The 21,662-nt window shown below is 36.0% G+C and overlaps 1 protein-coding gene across 3 annotated transcripts in view; it reads right to left on the minus strand.

Moving 5' to 3' along the window:
* The window catches only part of c24h8orf34 (chromosome 24 C8orf34 homolog), a 75,966-nt gene that overhangs the window by 18,565 nt on the left and 35,739 nt on the right, over positions 1 to 21,662 (minus strand). For 2 of the 3 annotated variants that reach the window (XM_026200936.1, XM_026200938.1), the window contains exons 8-10: positions 13,890 to 14,025; positions 8,133 to 8,215; positions 6,981 to 7,054 (exon numbers count right to left, since the gene is read on the minus strand). In XM_026200936.1, the coding sequence (XP_026056721.1) occupies positions 6,981 to 7,054; positions 8,133 to 8,215; positions 13,890 to 14,025 (293 nt within the window). The remainder of the gene's footprint in view (positions 1 to 6,980; positions 7,055 to 8,132; positions 8,216 to 13,889; positions 14,026 to 21,662) is intronic. The other variant, XM_026200937.1, reaches the window with a different exon arrangement.

Below are 21,662 nucleotides of genomic sequence, written 5' to 3' on the forward strand. Positions count from 1 at the left end.
AGAAGTATGCTTTATTTCTCCACTGATTTCATGTTCCAGGATGTCTAATCCAAAAAATACATACTTTAGTTTGGGAATTCTCACTATTAACCAGAGATGTATAGTAACGAAGTAGAACTACTTCGCTACTGTACTTAAGTACTAAAAGGCGGTATCTGTACTTTACTAGAGTATTATTTTTTTCTCCTACTATTCTGACGCTTCTACTATGCTATTCTGACGCTTCTACTGCCGCCGGAGCGCCGCCGGCGGTCCGCCGACTCATTGCTATCTGGGTCCACTTTTACTTCGGTACATATTTTCGCTGAGTTTAATACTTTTACTCCGATATTTTTTTTACATTATTTATAATAATGTTACGAATAATTCCATTACAAACCACAGCCAGAACTGTAGATGGCAGGTTTGATGAAGCTGGCACATCATTGTGCGAATCAAGCGATTAAGAAGAGTGCGCGTGCTGACTGAACTGCTGTGAAGAGAGAAATGAACACCGAGCCGAGCCAGATAATGACTCGTTCACGAGTCAAGAACCGGTTGCATCGGTTTTCGGATGACCAGTAACGTTAGTTCTTTCTGACAGTTCGATTCAATAAACCAGTTGAAGAAAACAGTTCACCGATTCTTTTGCGCTCGATGCAATGGCGTCATTGGCGTTGACTGCACCTGGGCTCATAACATTAACACAGAATTAGTTCAGAATCAATCACCAAAAGAATCAGTTCGTTCTGTGTGTCGGTTTGCGTCACGCTAAATCACACATGCGCAGCATCATCAGCTCCTCGGTTCACGAATCGGACGCGTCTGACAGAAACGGTTCTTGACTCGTGAACGAGTCATTATCTGGCTCGGTGTTCATCTTCAGTTCTCTCTTCACATCAGTTCAGTCAGTGTACTGTTTGAGTCAATGAATTACTCCGGGATATTGGTTTGTTTTAACTCAGAGGGAGTGTCAGACACATTAAACAAGTTAACAGCTTAATTCATCTGTGGATTAATGCGTATTGGAGACGCGAACTGTTTAAAACGATTCAGTTCGATTTGGTGGACTGTTTCAAAAAGATCCGGTTACATCGAATGATTCGTTCGCGAACCAGATATCACAAACTGCTTTGTTTTTAACTGTCTTATAACAGACACGGAAGAGAAGACAATGCTGAATAAAGTCGTAGTTTTTGCTATTTTTGGACCAAAATGTATTTTCTTTGCTTCAAAAAATTCTAAATGACCCTCTGATGTCTTAAGGGTTTGAAACAACATGAGGGTAAGTTATCAATGACATCATTTTGCAAATTGGGCTAACTAACCCTAGTAACCGTTTTTTGTTTACAAGAAGTTACAGTCAAAGGAATTGTGATTGTCCTTTAGGTTAATCATTTGAAATAGTAAAAACAATTACTATTTTGAACAAAAATGTTCAAACTTTTGACTACTTTCTTTAATAACTACATAACACAATATTTCTACTTTTACTTTCAGTACTTGAGTAGTAAATTTTAAAATAGACTTCTTGCAATACTTAAGTACAAAAAATGTTGAATACTTTAGTACTTCTACTTAAGTGTGGTGCTTAAAGAGCACTTCTACTTCTACTCAAGTCACTTTTTTGATAGAGCACTTGTACTTTTACTCAAGTATGGGTCTCTAGTACTTTATACATCTCTGCTATTAACTAACTATAACATTCGTATCTAAAAACTCCTATTTGCTGCTTATTAATAGTTAGTAAAGTAGTTGTTACAGTATGTTTAGGTATGGGGTAGGATTAAGGATTCTAAAGTGGAAGGAAGGCTAAAATGTGTTTATTTTCAGGATTGAATTCAATGTGGATTCAGACTTTAGGACCCCACTGTGTATTAGAGGTGTAAGAAGACATGGAGGTAAATTCAGACTGCAGTAGAGGACTGAAACAACAAATCTTCGTATGTGGAATGGAGGATTTTTCTTCCTGCAATAATGTATAATGAAACAGACATCATCTGTGTCAAGAACAACTATATTTTTCCATGTTATAAATGAGCAGGCCTAATCAGAAAGATCAGGAAGGCTGATGCACAGCCGTGACCAAACTTTACCGTTTTAGCTCACGCAGTCAAAGCAAGCTCTCCTCAAGGCTGTTTTTTTAATATCACCCCAGTACTAAGACAATCAAGACCGGAAACCACATGAGAGAGAGACCCATTAATGTGTGATGGCTTATATAACAAAGCATGCCAATATTAATAGAAAAGGTTGAAGCTGAAATATTTCTGATCTGCCAAGGTGGGAGGCTGTCACAACAAAAGTGAAGCCCATAGAAAAAAAAAAACACATATCCACATTTTCCAACCATACAAAAACAAATATTTCAGTAGTACAGACATGAACATAATTAGCATATACAGAAAAAAAAAATACTTCCTTCACAGTCAGTTTAACAATGAAACTTCCAGGCCAGGCTCAAGAAGTTCAGTTAAATTATGCCATCTGATTCTCATTTAATGAAAACAAAACCGATTATTTTTTAAATGCCTGATTAGAGAATTTCAAAATGATATCCTAAATTGACATTTTTCTGACTTCCTACTTTCTGCTGGGTAACTATTTATAAGTGAAATGTACATTTGTCACATGAATTCACTGTTATTGACAATAAAACACACACACACACAGACAGACACACACACACACACACACACAACAAGGCAAATAATTAATAAAAATGAAATCAATAAAATTGATCATTTGATTCAACTTAAGCAGAACCAACCAGCTCTATAATAATGTAATGTTTTTGAAATATTTTTATGTGGAGACATTATTTAGGTATTGCAATTATTTAAATGTCATAGCAGAATATATATACAGGGCTTGACATTAACCTTTCTGCTCACTAACCAAAGTGGTTTTCCAAAGTTACTAGCCACACAGCATTTTTACTAACCACATTTTTGTTGTTGTGAAATTACCAGATAAAAGTTGACTATGGCGTGCTAATATTTGCTTGAACTAGATTTACAACCCTTTTAAATGTAAAACCACTGTACACACCCAAATCAAGACTACATAAATGTATAACAATACAGTTCATTATCATTAACTCTGATAAGGTTGTGTGTAAAAACAAAACCATGTATTAAGATAAAGACATAAAAAGTAGATTCTTATTGCATAATAAAAGTGATGCATGGATGTAGAAGATTAATAAAAAATATAAAAAACTAAACTGAAAAAAAAAAAAAAAAACCCTGTAGCATTAGAAACACTGTCTGTTTAAATATCAGAATCAGACTCAGAATTACTTTATTGAAGCAAACTGGGAAATCCTTTGTTACAGGCTGCAATGGAAAATAGGTCTGTCTCGAAACCTCATGAAAAATGCATGCCATGGTTCGGACAATGTTGCTTTTATTTTCATTAAAATTTGAGGGGAATATATATATATTAACTTGAGAGGTGGTTGTTTTTTCTGTCATTCAATGTTTCTGACAAAAAAAAAAAAAAAATTGGGAAAAAAAAACGAACAAAAATACTGATAGGATAATAATGATAGAATTCTAATAATAAGAACTATAAAACAGGAACGACAATAGGTGAGCGCCAGCCAATGGGATTGCCGTTTGCGCATTAACTCCACCCACTACCGGAAAACACGGCTGTTATTAAAAGCTGAAGACTTCTATAGGAACGCCGTTATTTTGACAAGAAAATACAATAAAGAATATTGTTTAAATGTAGCGAGTCAATTCTCTCTCTCTCTCTCTCTCTCTCTCTCTCTCTCTCTCTCTTGGTGTCTGCGTATGTGTGTGAGAGAAAGCGACTGCAATTTGTGCGCTTTCACACTAGAGTTTACGGTACATCAAATACAAGGTGCGCTCCATATCCATTGAGATGAACTGAGAAATATCAAAGATTGCTTAATGGAGAAAGAAACTCTGAAGCCCTCAGAGAGTGCAAATATATCTGTGCTAAACTTATACTTAGCCTCCAGCTCACAGACTGGCAATTATTCAACCTGCCAAAGTTACTAGTTGGAGTCACTGTGTTAACCTTATATATATATATATATATATATATATATATATATATATATATATATATATATATATATATATAAGCAGATCAAAAATGTAATTAAAATTAAATAAAATATAATATATACATTTTATACAATTTTAAAAACATAAATTATAATTGTAATTATTGATATTATAATTATATTTAAATTAATTGGTCCATTACATTTTTTAATTTTGGTTTATTTTGATTAACAGCAAATAAGTATTCAGTTCTATGGTATATTTAATGCTTCTTATAAGAATAAGTATATTAAAATAAAATGATATAATGTAATTTCATTATATACAATAAAATACATCAGTTAAATAAAGTTCATAATAATAAATAAAGGTCATAATATAAACAGATTATAAAAACCAGTAAGAAACAGTAAAAAAAATGAATGAATTAATAAAAAGTAATGTAAAAATACAGGTTGTTCATAGGCCAACAAGCAAACTGAAGTCTCCCAAGATGCTCTATGCAGCCTGGAGCCCATAAGCAGCTCTGTTCATCTTATGAGGGTAAAAACACGAGTTACAGCCAGGAGGAGATCAGCACAGATACAGCGCCCATGACTATTGATGTCCCAAGAAGTGACTCAGCTCATAAAAGTATTACGTTTGTTTTCCGTGCCATTCTGGGCGACAAGACGAGAGAACCCCTGAGGACCAGTTAGTAATAAGATATTAGGAAGACAAATCGCATTTGCCTTTCAAATAGAGCCCAAATAAGCAATTAACCAGAAAACAACCACATTAAGCTTTAAAAAGCAGCAGTAGGTGATCTGATCCTTTCACACACGCCGCTCCATGTGGGAAACATTAGCCGTCTCGCTCTTAGCTCACTGGCACGGTTTAATCTATAGACGATGGGGCCTCCTTTCACACTTTCTCTGTCTCTCTCTTTTCAGAAAGAGAGACAGGTCTTTAATATGCAAGCCAAAGTAAAGAGCATGTTTCTGTGTGAATGAGAAAGCAGACGTAAGTGTGTGTGAGGCCCTATACGGTGTCCGGACGGCATTGTTTACTCTGTGGTACGGTTTCTCAGGGTAGACACAGCTCCTTGGGTGTCCCCACTGGGCGACGAAGAAGAAGCCTCACATGTCTGATGTTGCCACTCTGTCTGGAGCTCTCAGCCCATAAGCTCCACACACGACTCCTAAAAGATTCCTAAAGAGATTTTTCCAACACTTTTAGTCTGTAATTATAGCTGCACTCTCTGTTCTGCTGCTGATAGAAAAATAACCACTTCACGATGGGTTATAGGGAGTTTGGGGCTGCTGTAGTGACAGAAACCTGTATACAGTTAAATTCCCGTGAGATTTTGAGAGTCAGGCTCTGAATGCGAGGAGATTGGTTGTTGTTCACATAGGTCTGAATGATTTTTAATTGTTTTTCAATGGCAGGGTTCCTAGATGACAAGAACACAGCTATCAGTCCAGTTGTAGAGTACTTTTAAAACCCATTTCTCAACAATTTTGACACTTTTTCCAAACTCTCCACACAGTGAGCACGACAGCAGTCCATGCGGGCTAAACTGCATACCATGTTTTAGTAAAATGAATGAAAATTATGACGAATTTTGGAATTTGTTATATAATTTGATTTCTCCCCCTTTTGCTTTAATGTGTTTTCACCTGAGCTGGCATCCTTGTTTCCTTGTTTTCGGATTTAAATTAGACTTTGAATCCCAGATTTTCCAAACCCAGAACCCACTTCTATAATCAGATATGGAGGTAAATTCACACTGCCGATTAGAATCTAAAATTGTCTTCTTGCAATAATACATAATGAAATAAACCTCATCTGTTTCAAGAACAACTGCATTTTTCTATCTTATAAACATGCCAAGCTAATAGGAAAGATCAGGAAGGCCAATACACAGCCGTGACAAAATGTTACGGTTTTAGCATCTATACAAATGGGGACAATTTAGGAATATTATTGTACAGTAATGTAAGTATGGATCATTTAACATTTTTTGCAGTGAGTTCTAAACAGATGAGAATTGTCCTTGTTTTTCAAATTAACTTTTACGCAAAAAAAGTGACCAAAGTATTGAAAAGTGTCTCCTGGTGATGTAAAAACTGTAAATACCTGGGTTGTGCACCTGTCAGAACTGAATTGAGAATACACTTTTAAATTCCAATAACAATTTGAAATCTCCATTTTAAAATTTAACTCAGGCAGCAAACAGGATGCAGAATTGTGTTACAAATCTTAATGGAAGAATAGTTTTCTGCAAGAAATTAGCTCATTTTCATCATAAGTTGACTTATCAACAAAAAAGCCCTAGAGTTTAGACAGATGGATGGATGGATGGATGAATGGACAGAAAGAACGACATACAGACAGATGGACAGATGAACAGACAGACTTGACCTTTGCATTCTGTTCAGCTGTCTTTGAACACGAGAACGTGTTTTGTGTGCACGGCTCCAGACTCCTGGTCTTGTGTTCTGTGTTGGAAGTCTGTTCTGGTCTCTGGTGGCTGTTGCTGACAGATTTGATGGAATGGGGGATTTCTACAACACAGGTGTCCTCGTTGACCTCTCTCTCGAATGTAAATGAACACCTTTCCATCAACAACACGATACTCTGCGAGAAGAGCTTGAGTGTTGTGTGCTTTCTCACCAGGTACACAGCCAAGACTGTGTTCATCCAAACCCTGCACCTTTTTAATAGCTCTTTAATCTAGCACAATGTACCTTTTTCACATGATAAGCTCTTATTCATGGTTTGGCTAGGTGAGCTTCCCCTCTAGCTTGACAAGCATGGAGACAAATAGTCAAGTCACGCTGGGGCCGGTCCTCCCTGGAGAACGATGTAAGTGGTTTTAACTGTCCCTCTGACAGCGTTCACAATGGAGGTGATGCTGTAGATATTAATGACTTGGGAAAAGTGATATATAGACTGTTTTGCTGGGTGAGGATCACCTACCGGCCCTGTCACCTGAGAGACCGTCTGCAGATCTTCTGCTGCTGTGAGGATTTCTGTCACCGTGGGTAATGGACCTGATCCAGAAGAAAAAAAAAAAACACAATAAAGGCTTTACCACACACACACTCACAATACACTCCCACATTCACCACCAAAATGCCCCTCAAGAGACAATGGATAGATTAAATTTCCTCAGTAAGCTTGAGTGAATCTTGAACTAAAAGACTAATTTTTTAACAGGCTGCCCCTTTTAGCAGATTCCATAACATGATACATAAATCTGCTCTTTCTTGATATGATATGTGATTTAAGGAGACAAGAGGATGGGGTGTCTATGGACCTACTTGGGAGGTAATCTCGATGTGTGTCGAGAGGGGCCCACTATAGTCTTTTACTGAGATTAATTTTAAAAAGTAAATATAAATAAATAAATGAATAATATTAAAATAAATAAATGAACGAATAAATCAATGAATAAATAAGTGAAATTAATTTTAAAAAGTATATATATATAGTATATGTGTGTAGATAATATTTTTTAATGTATAATGTATTATTTATTTATTATATTTTTTTGCATGGAAAAGTTCAGCCTTTTGCAGTTAATAAAAGATATAATAGTAATATAAAATACATTATGCATAGGGTTAATAAAACCTTAACCTAATTAAGGTTTTTGGAAGAAATCTCAGGCTAAATACAGCAATACAGCAATATATACCGAAATATTATTACAAATGAAAATGACTTTTTTCCTTATGATTTCTTGTTGAAAACAGTTGTACATTCTATTTTTTTATTTTTTATTATTATTATTATTATTTTGGAAACAAGATTGTGGAAAGTAAAAGTAAAAAATTATAATACTACTAATAATAATTGTATTAAGGCTGCAACACATTGATAAAAAGTAAAGTATTATGTTTCAAAATATTTACATTTAAATAAATGCTATCAAAGAATTTACAATTTGTAGGATTATATTAATGAAGCTTGGATGTAAAACAAAACAAAATTTAATATTACAAAATTTGTGTATACCTGTATACACACACACACACACACACACACATATAGAATAGGTCTTTTGTGTGACTTTATATGCTGTACATAAATGCTGTCCCATGCTCCATGATGACTGTAGGTACTTACAAGGTATTTCTGGCACAGCTTGCTCTGGGACATGGGGTGCTGGTTCCTCTTCAGACCTTGCAGTTAAACTGTCCCCTTGAAGCCTTAAAAAAAAAAAAAAAGAGCATTACAGGTTTTAATTTCAAATAAGTGGCTTGCATTTCTCCCACAGTTATGATGGCTGTGGAAGATAACAGTGAAAATACTATCATATTCTCCTTTCAGAGTAAACTCTCTGCTGAGGCTATGAAAGAACTCTGTGTAATGGATCAGTATCAAATAAAATCTCTATTTTTACCCAGTGTCTTTGCTGGATGAGAACAAGTAGAGACAGTGAGTCTCTATTCATAAAAGGTGATGAGACCATGCCAAAGCAGTCTATTTGTCTTATCACTATCAGGGGAGGATGAGAATATGGGCAGGCTGGAATGTAGACAGAGCGTAACATAGGGGAACGCTTAAGACCTGACAGCAATCTACTAATCGCCGAACTGTGCAGCTGTCTCAAACACCCATCATTTATGATGTCCTATCTCAGAGGATGCTGGGGTTAGGAGCTTGCCTAAAGAGAGCTTGTTCGTAAAAGAACAGTTCATCCAAAAATATGCTCATCATTAACTCAATCTCAAAAGCTGACATTTTTAATGGGCCTTTTTTTGGGGGGGTGGGGGGTGGAGGGAGGTGATAGCATGAACATAATGTCTAACATCTTCTTTTGTGGACTAGGAAAAGAAGAAAGGCATCAAAGTAGTCATTTTCAGGTGAATTATCTTTATAGCCATCGTATATACTACCATGATCCTAAAAGAAATACTTCACACACACACAAAAAAAAAAAAAAATACTAAAAAAAAAAAAAATAATAATAAATAAATAATTAAATATAGTCATTCTCAGGCCATCCAAGAATAGTTTGTTTCTTAACCAGAATATATGTAAAAAAAAAAATAATAATAATAATGAAAAAAGAAATTAGCATTATATCACTTGCTCAGCAATGGATCCTCTGCAGTGAATGGGTGCCATCAGAATGAGTCGAATAACTGGTTAAATCATCACAATAACCCACAAGTAATCGACATAACTCCAGTCAAAGCTTTGTTATAAAAAAAAAAATACATGATTTTAACTTCAAACCACTGCTCTATCCATAATATTGCTTTCTCCAGTGAAAAGGTAATTTGTCTGAATCAGTAGAGAAATATGCACAGAAAAAAGCCCCATTTACAAGCACAGCAAGTCCAAAACAAAATTAAATATGGTGGATTTTATGTTAAAGGATAACAGGAAATTGGCTTTTTCACTGGAGGATGTGTTTGGATTTGAACTGGTATTTTGGCCAAATGTGACTGTTTAAATTTAAAATGCCATGATGTAAGTTTTTTTTTCTTTTCCTTTTTTTTTTGTTTTTTTTTTACAAACGCAAGTTTTTTTCACAAGATGTTTACTGATGGACTGGAGTTGGGTGGAAAACTTGTGGATTATCGTGATGTTTTTTTATTAGCAGTGTGGTCTCTCATTCTGACGGCACCCATTCACTCCACTGGTGAGCAAGTGTAGTATAGCTAAATTTCTCCAAATCTTTTCTGATGAGGAAACAACTAATCTACATCTTGGAGTAAATGTTCAGTAAACCTTTATATTTGAGTGAACTATTCCTTTAAGTAAGGGAAAATCAGTGTGCTTAAAAATATACTGTGTATATATTTTGTGTGGCCAGGATCATACCAGGTGATTTAAGTAGGTGCATCCAATTAAAACCTTCCAGTCTCACAAATTTCCTAGAGTGGAAAATAAAGACCTACAGCAGTGTAATTGTCATACCTTATTCTTCAACAATGCCGTATTCACAAAATTTTATTTTGGAGTGGTTTCACTTCAGAACTGTAAATCACCAAATGCTGTACTTAGCAAATGATAGGCTTCGTTCATTTCACATTTTTCGGCATTGCCATTGCATGCCTTTTCCAATAAGAGAACAGGGTAGCTAATAAGCATGATCATCACAAAAGAAAACAACTCTTTTTTCCACTTTACCCGACTTGCTGTTTCACTGAAGCTCCTACAACTATTTTTCTCTCTGTCTATCCATTTATCACATACACCTACGACTTTCTCCCTCATTCTTTCTCATCCATACAGAAGCCACTTGAGAAGAAAAAAACTGATCTGGTCTAGGCCACCATCTGAGGCAGTTCCTTTTCATACAGCATCATTTTTGGAATTAATAATTAAACTAATGATGGTGAATGACTCACACAGCTGTGCTTGATCGGGTCAGTCCCCCCATAATAACAGAGAGGGCTCGGATCTCGGATGCTTTTGGCAGCTGGGGCTCAGGTCTTCTTCAAAAGGCTACTCTGTGCTTTATAAATAATTATAACATATTGCCTTTTATAATACCCTCTCATGTCCTGCAATGGATCAGATGCACTTTTTCATTCATACATAATATAAAAGTGTCATATCTGTTGCCAATTTAAGGAGCAGATGAAATTGAGAGCGATTGTGCTACTGCCAGATGAGCTGTTTCCAAAGCATGTGTGGCTGTAGTCTACCACCTCATCTATCACATGAAGATGACAGACACTGGCAGATAAGGAATATATCACATGACCTTTTCCAACAGTGGTGTATTATGGGTCAGTAGATCCTTGCAGAATATTCAGTAATACTGAAACACATAAGTTCACCTTTCAAAATCAATTTAAGCTTCACTTTGACTGATGTGTACTTGAATCTTGTGAGAAAACTTTTGAGTATATTTGGATGCGCTTAATTAAAGGGTTAGTTCACCCAAAAATGAAAATTAGGCTGTTTTTTACTCACCCCCCGAGGCATCCTATATATGGCTTTATATTTTCAGGAGAATCCAGGCAGAGTTCTGTTAAAAATTGCCGTTGATCTTTCAACCTATATCGTTGCAGTCAACGGGTGTTGCATTTCTTCAATCCAAAACAAGTGAAATAAAAAGTGTAAAAATGGAAGCAGTTCCAGTGGAATGACGTACGAGGTCAGATTTGTGCATGCACCTCTCAGAAGATGACACAAGTGGAAACGCAGCGAAGAGATCAAAACAAAACAACAGTCACTAATTGCAAGTACAAAACTAGGATTTTTAGAGAAGAATGTCTGAGGATTTCGATCTAAGCCTGGAGTCTGGTTTTCCTTTGCTAAAGTAAGGAAATGTAGCTTCTTTTGATCCTGTAAACAAATCTTGGTTTTCACGAGACTCACCGGCGCATGCGCAACCTCATACATCATGCTCCCAGAACTTCTTCCGCTTTACAACAGTGAATTCAGGTGATTATAACGTTTTGAATATGGATATTTTTCTTTAAAAAATAGCATCGATTCACTACAGGAGGCCTTTGTTCACACCCGGGAGCCATTTATTTAACTTCTGGAGTGAAGCAATGCAACACACGCTGACTTGCCATGACAGAGTCTATATTATTTCTAATATAACTCCGATTGGACTTGTCTGAAAGAAGAAAGTCAAATACACCTAGGATGCCTCAGGAGTAAGTAAAACCCAGCCTAATTTTCATTATAATCAAATTTGCTTTAAGATTATTGTCCATATAGATATTGTACCACCTACAGTATAAGTCATCAAATCCACTGAATGAACTTGACGGGTTTAAGTATAATATTACATGTTTTAACGGTGTCTAACAACCAGACTTTCCGGACTGCTGTTAAGTACTGTGTTCTTCACTCATTGACCACTTGAGATAACAAATGTCCAGATAAAAGGATTCCTAAGTCTGAGCCTGAGAAAATGTGAAGAATGCTACCTGGGTCTTCCAAGTAGCCACATGCCCAGGCAAAGAAACAGAAAAGAAAACAGAAAGAGAGAGAGATGGGCATCTGTTTCCACACATTATATAGCTGCTGCTGTTTGGCAAGACTCCTGTATATGAAGAGCTTCCAGATGTACAAACAAAACTTATAGGATCTGTTAGAGAATCACTTGTACTGATTCAATCCGATTCATGAATGGATTATTCAGATGAACTCGGATTCAAAAGAATGCTGTGTTCATGAAACAGACATCACTGACAAAAAAAGATCAATGGAAGAAACCCAAGCTCTGATCTAAATATGTAACGGGAGTGGGTTATATCCACAATCCTGTCCTTTTAACCTGTGATGTGATATATACAAATGAACGTCCAAATCAATGTGATAAACAGTGCACAAACAAACAGTGATTGTGTGATAAAAGTGCAAAGATGTGTTCAGCATCTCGTAGACTGTATAGAATACCCTAAAGTATCTGTGGTGAATCTGATATGGGGCAGAAATGAAAAGCAAAAAAGAAAGAGACAAACAAAACAAATGTGGGTGGATGTAGGAGCGTGGCAGCCATTGAACCCAACAGATTGTTTCTTATCAGAGCCTGGCATCGGACATGAGCGCTGAGTCACCCTATCACTGCCAACAGTGTGAAATGTGATCATACTGCCCAGCCACAAACTAAACAGCAGGAAATAAAAACAGAAAACAGGTGATAATGAAGATTATCTCTTTTCTAGAATGCTTTTAAGATATGTATTCGTCCATTGATGAATGTTTCTTCAACTTTTGACACTTTTATGTCATGAGGTAATTTTTTTTTTAATCTAAAATAACAGATTATTTGTTGTTGTTGTTGCTATATGAAAGTCACATTTTAACAGTCTTCAACCATTTTAATGTGACAATGTGACCATTTCCTTTATTTCTGCTACTTTTAAATGCCTTCTTTATAAACAACTGTAAATAATATGAATATAAGATAATTATTACATTTTTAAAATATGATTATCTAAACAAGAGAAATAAACACTTCTAAATTGTAATCGTAAAAACGTACCAACCCCAAACATTTAAAGATTGTGTGCATAAACAGAGTTCAGTGAAATTTCATTTAAATGTATGAATAATAAGACAGTGTGTAAATAAACATATGCTAAATATGTTATTTAAATATAATATATTTTTATTATATTTTTTTGATATTATTATATATTTATTATTTATTATCTCTATTTCCAGTCAAGGTGTCAAATTATACATAAAGTGAGAAAATATTTAACTCTGTATTTAGAATGCATAAGATTGTAGCTGTGAAATTTACCTTTACGAGACAAAGGAGTCAACCGTTTTATGAAAAAAAAAAAAAATTATATATATGTATATATATATATATATATATAATATTTTGTAAATGACGGCATGGTGGTGAAATGATCATGACTTACAGAACATAATAAGTCACATAATTCTTCTGTCACAGTTAGTCAGTGTTCATTGACAAATTAATTTAACTAGTGAGAGCATGATAAGTGTGTTTTAAGAGAGTTAAGTTAATTTTCAAACAATTCAAAGGGCCAAAAGTTCCCATAGTTGAAGAAACAGCCAGATGCATGGATTTAAGATGACTGCACACATCATAGTCACCTCAGTAAGATGAATGATGTGCATTACCTCAACATGTACTCATTCACCTTTAGCTCTCAGAGTTTTGACTGTAGTTTGTTGGAATGCAGCGTGTGGCCCTCATATCCGGCTGAAAGGGGTTCGGCTGGGGCCTCTCAGCAAACAGAGGTCAGGATACGTGACTCGTGACTTGACTAAGATATATGACAGTGCATTCTAGATGATGACATTTTTCACATTGTGTTTACCCCTTGACTTATTAAACGGAGGTCACAGGTTGAGCTTTACCGGTGTGGTGAAGTCATTGAGTAGAGAGCTGTTGGTAAATATTGAGCTGTGGTAAATATTTACCTTGCACACCTTGAGCAGATGTTGAGAGTGACTTTGGCCTGGGGCTCTGAACAGTAGGAGCTGCGGCCCTGGCTGAACTTACTGCCCGACTGCAACAGGCCAGTGACCCCCTCCATTCGCAGGTCATCCAGATCCTCTGAGAGAAACAGGGACAGGAATGTTTGGAGTCACAATCATCCTGACAAAGTATGTGTAAATATATTTAAAAATTATTATTAAATATTAAATATTATTATTATTATTAGAGACAAATCATTAAATCAATCAGAGAAAACAAAATTCACTGAATTTAATCATGTTTGGTCACAGACATTTTTGGTCACAAGTCTTGGTGACAAATCTTGAAGCATTAACCTTATATTTCAATATTAAGTGTTTAAAATATATATTAAAAATGTCACAATTGAAGGCAGAGAACAGGGTTAACTTAACAGACTTTAACCAAGTTTATCTAAAAAAAATAAAAAATAAAAAAATAAAATAAAATAGGACATCTGCTGGGTTTGATTAAAGGTCCACACAGGGAGACAGAAGAAAAAAAAACCTCTCTATCTAAAATCTATTCAAATTTGTTTGAATCGTGGTGATTTATGCAGTTTATATTATGCCCTTTAGGATTTCATCCAACACTCACTGATCATGGCATCCCAAATTGAATGAGATGTGGAAGTAATAGAGGAGAGAAAATACATGAGAGAGATAAACAAAGCTAACAGCACTGAGATGGGCAACTCTATACTCCGAGAGGTCACTGGTGCCTATCTCACAGCATGCTCGCCTGCTATAAAGACCTGTTGTACTTTGCTGCTTCTACTTAAAGCTTTAACATTATTCATATATTAATGCGTGTATACAAGCATGAACCAGTTTATGTACAGGATAATAATCAGGTGGTCATAATTGCTAAATCAAGGCCAGCGGGACCCTGATGTAAGGCAGATACCTACCAAATAAATAATAAATGAACATGATTGATTTAAGTTAAAATTATTTCAAAGAGAGTGCTGTGAGAACACAGCTTTGCCACCACAGGAATACATTATATCTCAAAATATATTAAAATAGAGAACATTTCATGTAAATGTACATTTTCATATGTTTTTATATTTATTTTTGAAACGGAATAACAAAACTATGTACAGTAAGCAGGCAAACAGCAAGCAGACTTGTAATACTGCAAACCAATTTAATGGTTTGTAGCAATTTAATGTAGTTGTTATATTATTCAATAGATGTATGGTCAGGTGTGCGTGTAATAGCTTCGGCATGACTCACCAAATCTGATTTCAAAGCCAGACTTTGACAAAGCATGTTTCTCACAGGGAGTTTCGTTCTCATGTCACAATCATTAACATTATGAACCAGCAAGAACTCAGAGCAGCGGGGTAAAGTGAGCCGCATTCTGTGAGGTCAGCGCCTCCCACCCGTGCCTGTGGCTGTAGGTGTTATATACCAACCGTACCACTTATGCTGGGACCGCACAGCCAGCTGACAGCGTGTGGAAGGACACACAAAAAAAATAGCACCTTGTAAGACAAGTAACTGTAGCTAATGGCAGGGATTAGACTTCGTCTATTCATCCACGAAACTCTTACTCGACTCACTTTACATCTCTCAATTGCCTCGTCTTTTTGTTCGAGCTGCTGATGTGGGAAGGGGCCCTGTGGGAAATAACTTATCAGTCACAATTAAAAGCCTCCTAAACGCACCTTTTTGTGTGCGAACGCTCCATGGTGTCAACATGAGATTTCTCCCATGAGTCTTTGTGCAAGCACGGAAAGCATGTGTTTGAGTAAAAAGGAGGTCTACTTGGCACGGGAATGCGGACACTGCCTTGTTCGTGAAATACCAACGAGTGTGCTGATATTACATGCCTCATTCATCATCGCAGGTCTGATCCAGTCGAGAGAGAGAGCCAGAGGCCACTTCATACACACACGCAGCATTGTACAGGAGAACACAGCTGTCCGTCGTGGGAAAGTCTCTCTTTTTGGACTGGGCTGCGGGGTGTGTGGTTGAACGCTGAGGGGGGCACTTGTGGCAATATGGCAGTGTTTTTGTTAATGCTGATGTGAGTTGGCTGAGACATAGCAGCTGAGAAAAGTACAGATAGATGCAAAAAGAGAGCGACTACACTCTAAAAAAAATATGCTTAGGTCTAGATTTAAGATTTCTGTATTTAAATTGCATACAAATTGAATTGCATAAAACATTGAAGTTTTCGGGGTTGGAATTATTTTTTTTAAGGTTTAAAAGTTCCTTATGCTCACCAAGGCTGCATTTATGTGATCAAAAATACATTAAATATTGTGAAATATAAGGCCTAAATAAATATTTATGTATTTGATATATAAAATGTAAATTCATTTGGATTACACGGTTTTAACATGAACCAATTAATAAACCTATTCTTAAAATGGGATTAATTTTTGTCAGCCATATAGTATACTGTATGAAACAGATCTTAGAACTGATTTAGTTGAGAACATTCACAACATTCTTCTGTCGTGCCTGGAGTCCTGTGTAGGACCTATTTGTCAAAAAGATGTTTTACTGTTCGACTGGGGCAAAACTCATCTACTATCATTCCTCTCGGTTGTGGTGTTCCACAAGGATCAATCCTGGGGCTTGTTGTTTTCTGTGTATTTGCATTGTATTTTTATTCATTGTAAAGCACATTGGTCAACCTTGGTTGTTTTTAAATGTGCTCTATAAATACACATTTATTGATTAATTGATTGATAAAACATACTCAGTTTATAAGTACTGTTATGGAAATCTTGGCCATTTCATTTATGTATGACTCCAATCAATGTATTCACTGCACTCTCGGGTTCCAAGACTTATAAATGTAGAAAGATTGGTCTCCAGTCAATGTTGTATTTACTTCCTGCTTTAACTCAAATAAAATATTTTTTGAGTGCAGACCAATATTTGTATGTATGACTAACAAATATGCATCCCATTAAATTTAACTGTTTGTTTATGTTAAAATAGCATAATCCAAATGAATTGGAATTTTATTAGCAATTCAAATACATCTTTAATGTATGCCCTTTTTTGAGTGAACTCAATCAAAGAATATGAAAGACTATGAAAAGTCAATGGCTCATATTATCAATGCAAGTTCCCTGAGCATTTTCTATAAGAGGGTCAGTGTCCAAGAAACTGTGCTCATAAAAACCCACCCTAATTAATTGGCCTTCCATTGGAAGTCTTTCTGTAAGTGTTTTCCCACAGAGCTTTGGCTAATTTCTTCTTTTATGTGGGCTTAAAGCTGCTTGTTTCACTAATGTGCCAATGTCCGAGCCAGAAGTGGACTTTCAGACTTGGAATAGTCCTTCATCGGCCTGACAGGGATCTGAACTCCTGCCATAGTAAAGCAAGAGACTGCAGAGTGGGCTTTTCTTCTATTCCATTTGGAAAGAACTGAAGCAGAGGGAAACAAAGGTGTCTGCAGGCTCTTTAAACGGTACACTGCCATTCCTTAATAAATCTGCCAGGACTGCCGATCCAGCAAAGCTGCAAAATAAAGCATGACATGAAGACACAAATTTCATTGTGATTTGAGAATTTAGAGCCTTCCGACAACGTAAGACAAAGAGGGTGGTGAGGCTTTGAAAATAATCTTGTTAACGATGCACTCAATTTAGTCTGATGTATTTTAAATCCTTTAATCAGATGGACAGTGTGAAAAAAGTGGTCATTATCTTTGCTGGCTTAATGTGCTGTAAAAGTAAAAAACCAACAACAACAAAAAAAAACTAAGTTGGCTCCGTAGGCGGCATTGTAAGCATCACAGGGAAGCATAGGGATGCCTCCTACTTTTTGTACTTTTGCACACAAACTACATTGCAGAATCGATTATATCCATAAAACAATTCCAATAAGCAATGAAACGGGTGAGAAAATTCTATATGGCAGACAATGCTAAGAGAAATGTTTATAAATACACACCAACATAAAATAATAAAAATACAGTATTATTGTGAATGGGCCCATCCTCAGGGGTTGCAACTGGTGCGGTTGCACCAGGCCCCGTAGAGGAACATGATCGTAAATGGACCAAGGGGGACACAAATCCCCCCACGCATCACAGAACGCAATCTGTTTGAGGAATTACATTTAACAGAGCACATTTAACAGAGCAATTAGAACATTAAATTACTTATAAAAAAAAAAATCTTAATGTGAGGAGGACAAAGGTAATCTATATGTAACAATGGAGGAAATGAGCATGCACAAATATCCAATACTGACTGATACCGATAAAAAAAAAATTAATGCAAATAAATCTAATAATCTCTGACAACCGATATGATGCCAATATATTCATTATAGTATAATACAAGTAATACATCACAAAATCTGTCCTTCCAATTACCTCACAAAATGTATTTATATATATATATATATATATATATATATATATATATATATATATATTTTTTTTTTTTTTTTTTTTTTTTTTTTCAGGTTTATAGAAGGTCTTAACACACATCCTTAAAGATGCAGTAAGCAGCTCACTAGGTTTAAGAACAGACCTAAATGCTCAATGCACAAAGGGCAACATCAGTCATCAGCCAAAACTATAGACGTTTACGTCTGTATGTAACCTAGGGCTCTACAGCATAAACATGCTGTCTATTGAGTCACACTACAAAAGAGTTTTCTTTAATCTCTTAGAATACCTCATCTACCTCAGACGCAGCGTACAAATGCTACCCTTTACATCACACAAAACATTTTGATAACATTGAAAAGCAAAATACCAGCGGCTGCACACATCCAGACAAAACAAGAGCACAGCATCTATGTGAGTGTGTGTTTGCAGCAGTCATCCGTTACTGTAGTGTCACTGCATACCTTCAGTGTGAAATAAATCAGCTACCAGGGATGCTAAACCCCTGGAAAGAGGTGGAAAGTGTTATCCAAACAAAGACAGGAGTGATGACAAGGAATTTCTGTCTGTAATTGTTCGCACCCACCAAAGCAATGGGCTAGAGTGTGTGTGTGTGTGTGTGTGTGTGTGTGTGTGTGTGCTTGTTCAAGACAAAGTTTCCATGTAGTTTAAGGCATCAAAGACAGTCTAAACAAATGATTGTGGTGTATGTTGAGGTTGTTAGTCACTATTTGTAACTCCTAATTGAATAAAGTTCTTCAGACTGTTATATGAATCCTAACCAAAAGTTACATATACATATATACATACATATACATATATATTTTTCATTTTAGAAGATTTTAAATATATAGTTCCATAATCACATAGCCATACCACAGTTAACTATAATAAACGCAGACTACGCAGACAGACATGACGTTTTCCCGATTTACTTCAAAGTTCTCCATGGGTTTATGTTCCATCTTTAGCTCATAATTATCTGAGCCGGGTAATTGACAGAATTCGCCGTCGAGAAGCTCTAGACGTCTCAGACTTTGCACACTTTCTGCATTTGTGTTTCATTAAGACTAAAATGCTACGTTCCTGTGCTGTGGTTAAGTCCTCACATGCATGCAGCCCTTTGAAGTGAGTGGGAAAAGCACTTTTGTTATGCTTTGTAATGAAAACAATATTTTAACTATACGTTTATAATTATGGCACCAGGTCGCCCCTTTCATTCTCTAAAAATACTTTTGCCTACCGCGCTGCAAAAAGTTCATGGCGGCTGATGATAAATGATCGTTCAAAGTTTATATCTTCGAGTTAATGAAAGATGGGATTAAGTGGAGTTACACACGACGCCGAGGTTGATGAGGACTGGAAGACTCCGAGGCGCTGACACTTCAGAGACACACACTCTTGTTTAAGTATTAATGACTTATTCAGTTTACGTACAAATCACAATTGTTATAACTGTTTGTTATACAATGAATGAGTGATTGTTAAAATCCATAGCAGATATGTACAATATTGCCACCTGCTGGTCAGTTATAATTAATACATACAGACGGTTCTTTTGTAATGCATTGAAAAGAAGAGAGATTAATTACTCCAAAAAGATAAAGTTCACTAAAGCAGAGGTTTACAAACTTTTAGATACACTATACAAATTATGCACTATAGTCAAAAAGTCTGGGATCATAAAGGTTTTTTCTTTTTTTTCTTTTTTTCTGTGCATTCAGTCAAAGAATCTTTAAAAAAAAAACAAATGAAAATTTAAAAAAAGCATCACGGTTTAAAAAAAGAAAAATCAACAACTGTCAACATTAATAATAATCAGTAATGTTTTTTTTTGAGCACCGAATCAGCATATTAGCATGATTTCTGAAGGATCATTTGACACTGAAGCCTTGAGTAATGAAGCTGAAAATTCAGCTTTGGCATCACAGGAATAAATTATATATTATAAATGAATTACATTAAAATAGAAAAACATTATATTGTATTGCAATACTATTTTAAATATTACATTGTACTGTATTGTGTATTGTAGTTTTACTGTCTTACTGCATCAAATACATGCAGCCTTTGTGAGCATAAGATACTTTTTTTTAAAAACATGAATATTTTTTTTCCTGGACCCCAGTTTGAAAACCTTGTCCCTAAAACAAGTAATTCATACAACTGTCAGACATATTCAAGCATCTCCTGATGGTAAAGGTAAAAGAAAAGCCAATAACTCATTCAGCAAACCCTACATTTATTCTGCAACTCCGGCATACACACCATGCTCGACTGCAAAAATGCTTGACTGTTGATAGCAGAGCTGATGTTCCTGTTATCATGCCACGAGGACCAAGAAACCAATCCGACGAACACAAACGCACACAAACTCTCAGATAAAACTTCCAGGAGCATTGTGTGTAGAATAAGATTATCGCAAGATTACAAAACGGACCATTCACATCCACGATGCCTGGACTCAAACGTGACTCACTGTTTGTTACACATCTGATTTTTAGATATGTTTGTTGTTAGGTCTCTGGGTTCGTTCGTACAATACATCATGGTTTGAGGTTTTCGCTCTACTGTAAATCCTCTAGGGGTCTGTGGGTTACATCATACTCTCACTGGATCTTTTCAGCTGTCGTTCAGTTTTAATAAATGGCTCACTGTGGCCTACACAATCAATCACTGAGCTGTGGCTTGCATAGTCTTGGCACAACTGCACACAGTTAGGTAATGCATCTGCAAGTGTGTGGTAAAAGCCATGTAAGAGCAATGATTTTTCATGAGGGACTTTCCCCCTCTCTTATCAGTGTATCAAAGATACCATATAGCTTCCACAGCCAAGCCTTCATATAAAATACTGAAGATCACTATAATTTACACCAGCATGTTCCATCACACCAGCATCCCTGACAAACACTGTGCATATACTGGATACAGTGGTGCATCTCTGTTATTTGTTTGTGCCATCACCAGGGCAACTGTTGTGTCTCCGCATCCTGGAGAAAGTTCTTGGCGTCAGGGAAGAGCAGAGAGTGGCGACAGCTGCCAAGACGGGCTGCCATTACATCACAAACAAAAGCATTGCCCTGATCGCTTAATCCACTGCGATCACACCACATCTAGAAAATACCAAGAATCCGCATCATCTGAGTTAAAGGGAAATGGATCGAAATGATAACCCGCAGCTTTGCCATAAAAAAAAAAAAAGATAATGTAAAACAGGATTTATCGAGGCATAATAAACAAGAGTTTTCTTAAAGGCAAAGTATTTACTGTAAATGCTTTCTTCTATGCTAATGTCAAAGGATTATAAAAAGCTTTACTATAATAAACCCATTTATATAGGTTAATTTGTCAGAAATTACACACCTGTCTCA

Source organism: Carassius auratus, chromosome 24 (genome assembly GCF_003368295.1).
Source record: "Carassius auratus strain Wakin chromosome 24, ASM336829v1, whole genome shotgun sequence".
NCBI lineage: Eukaryota > Metazoa > Chordata > Actinopteri > Cypriniformes > Cyprinidae > Carassius > Carassius auratus.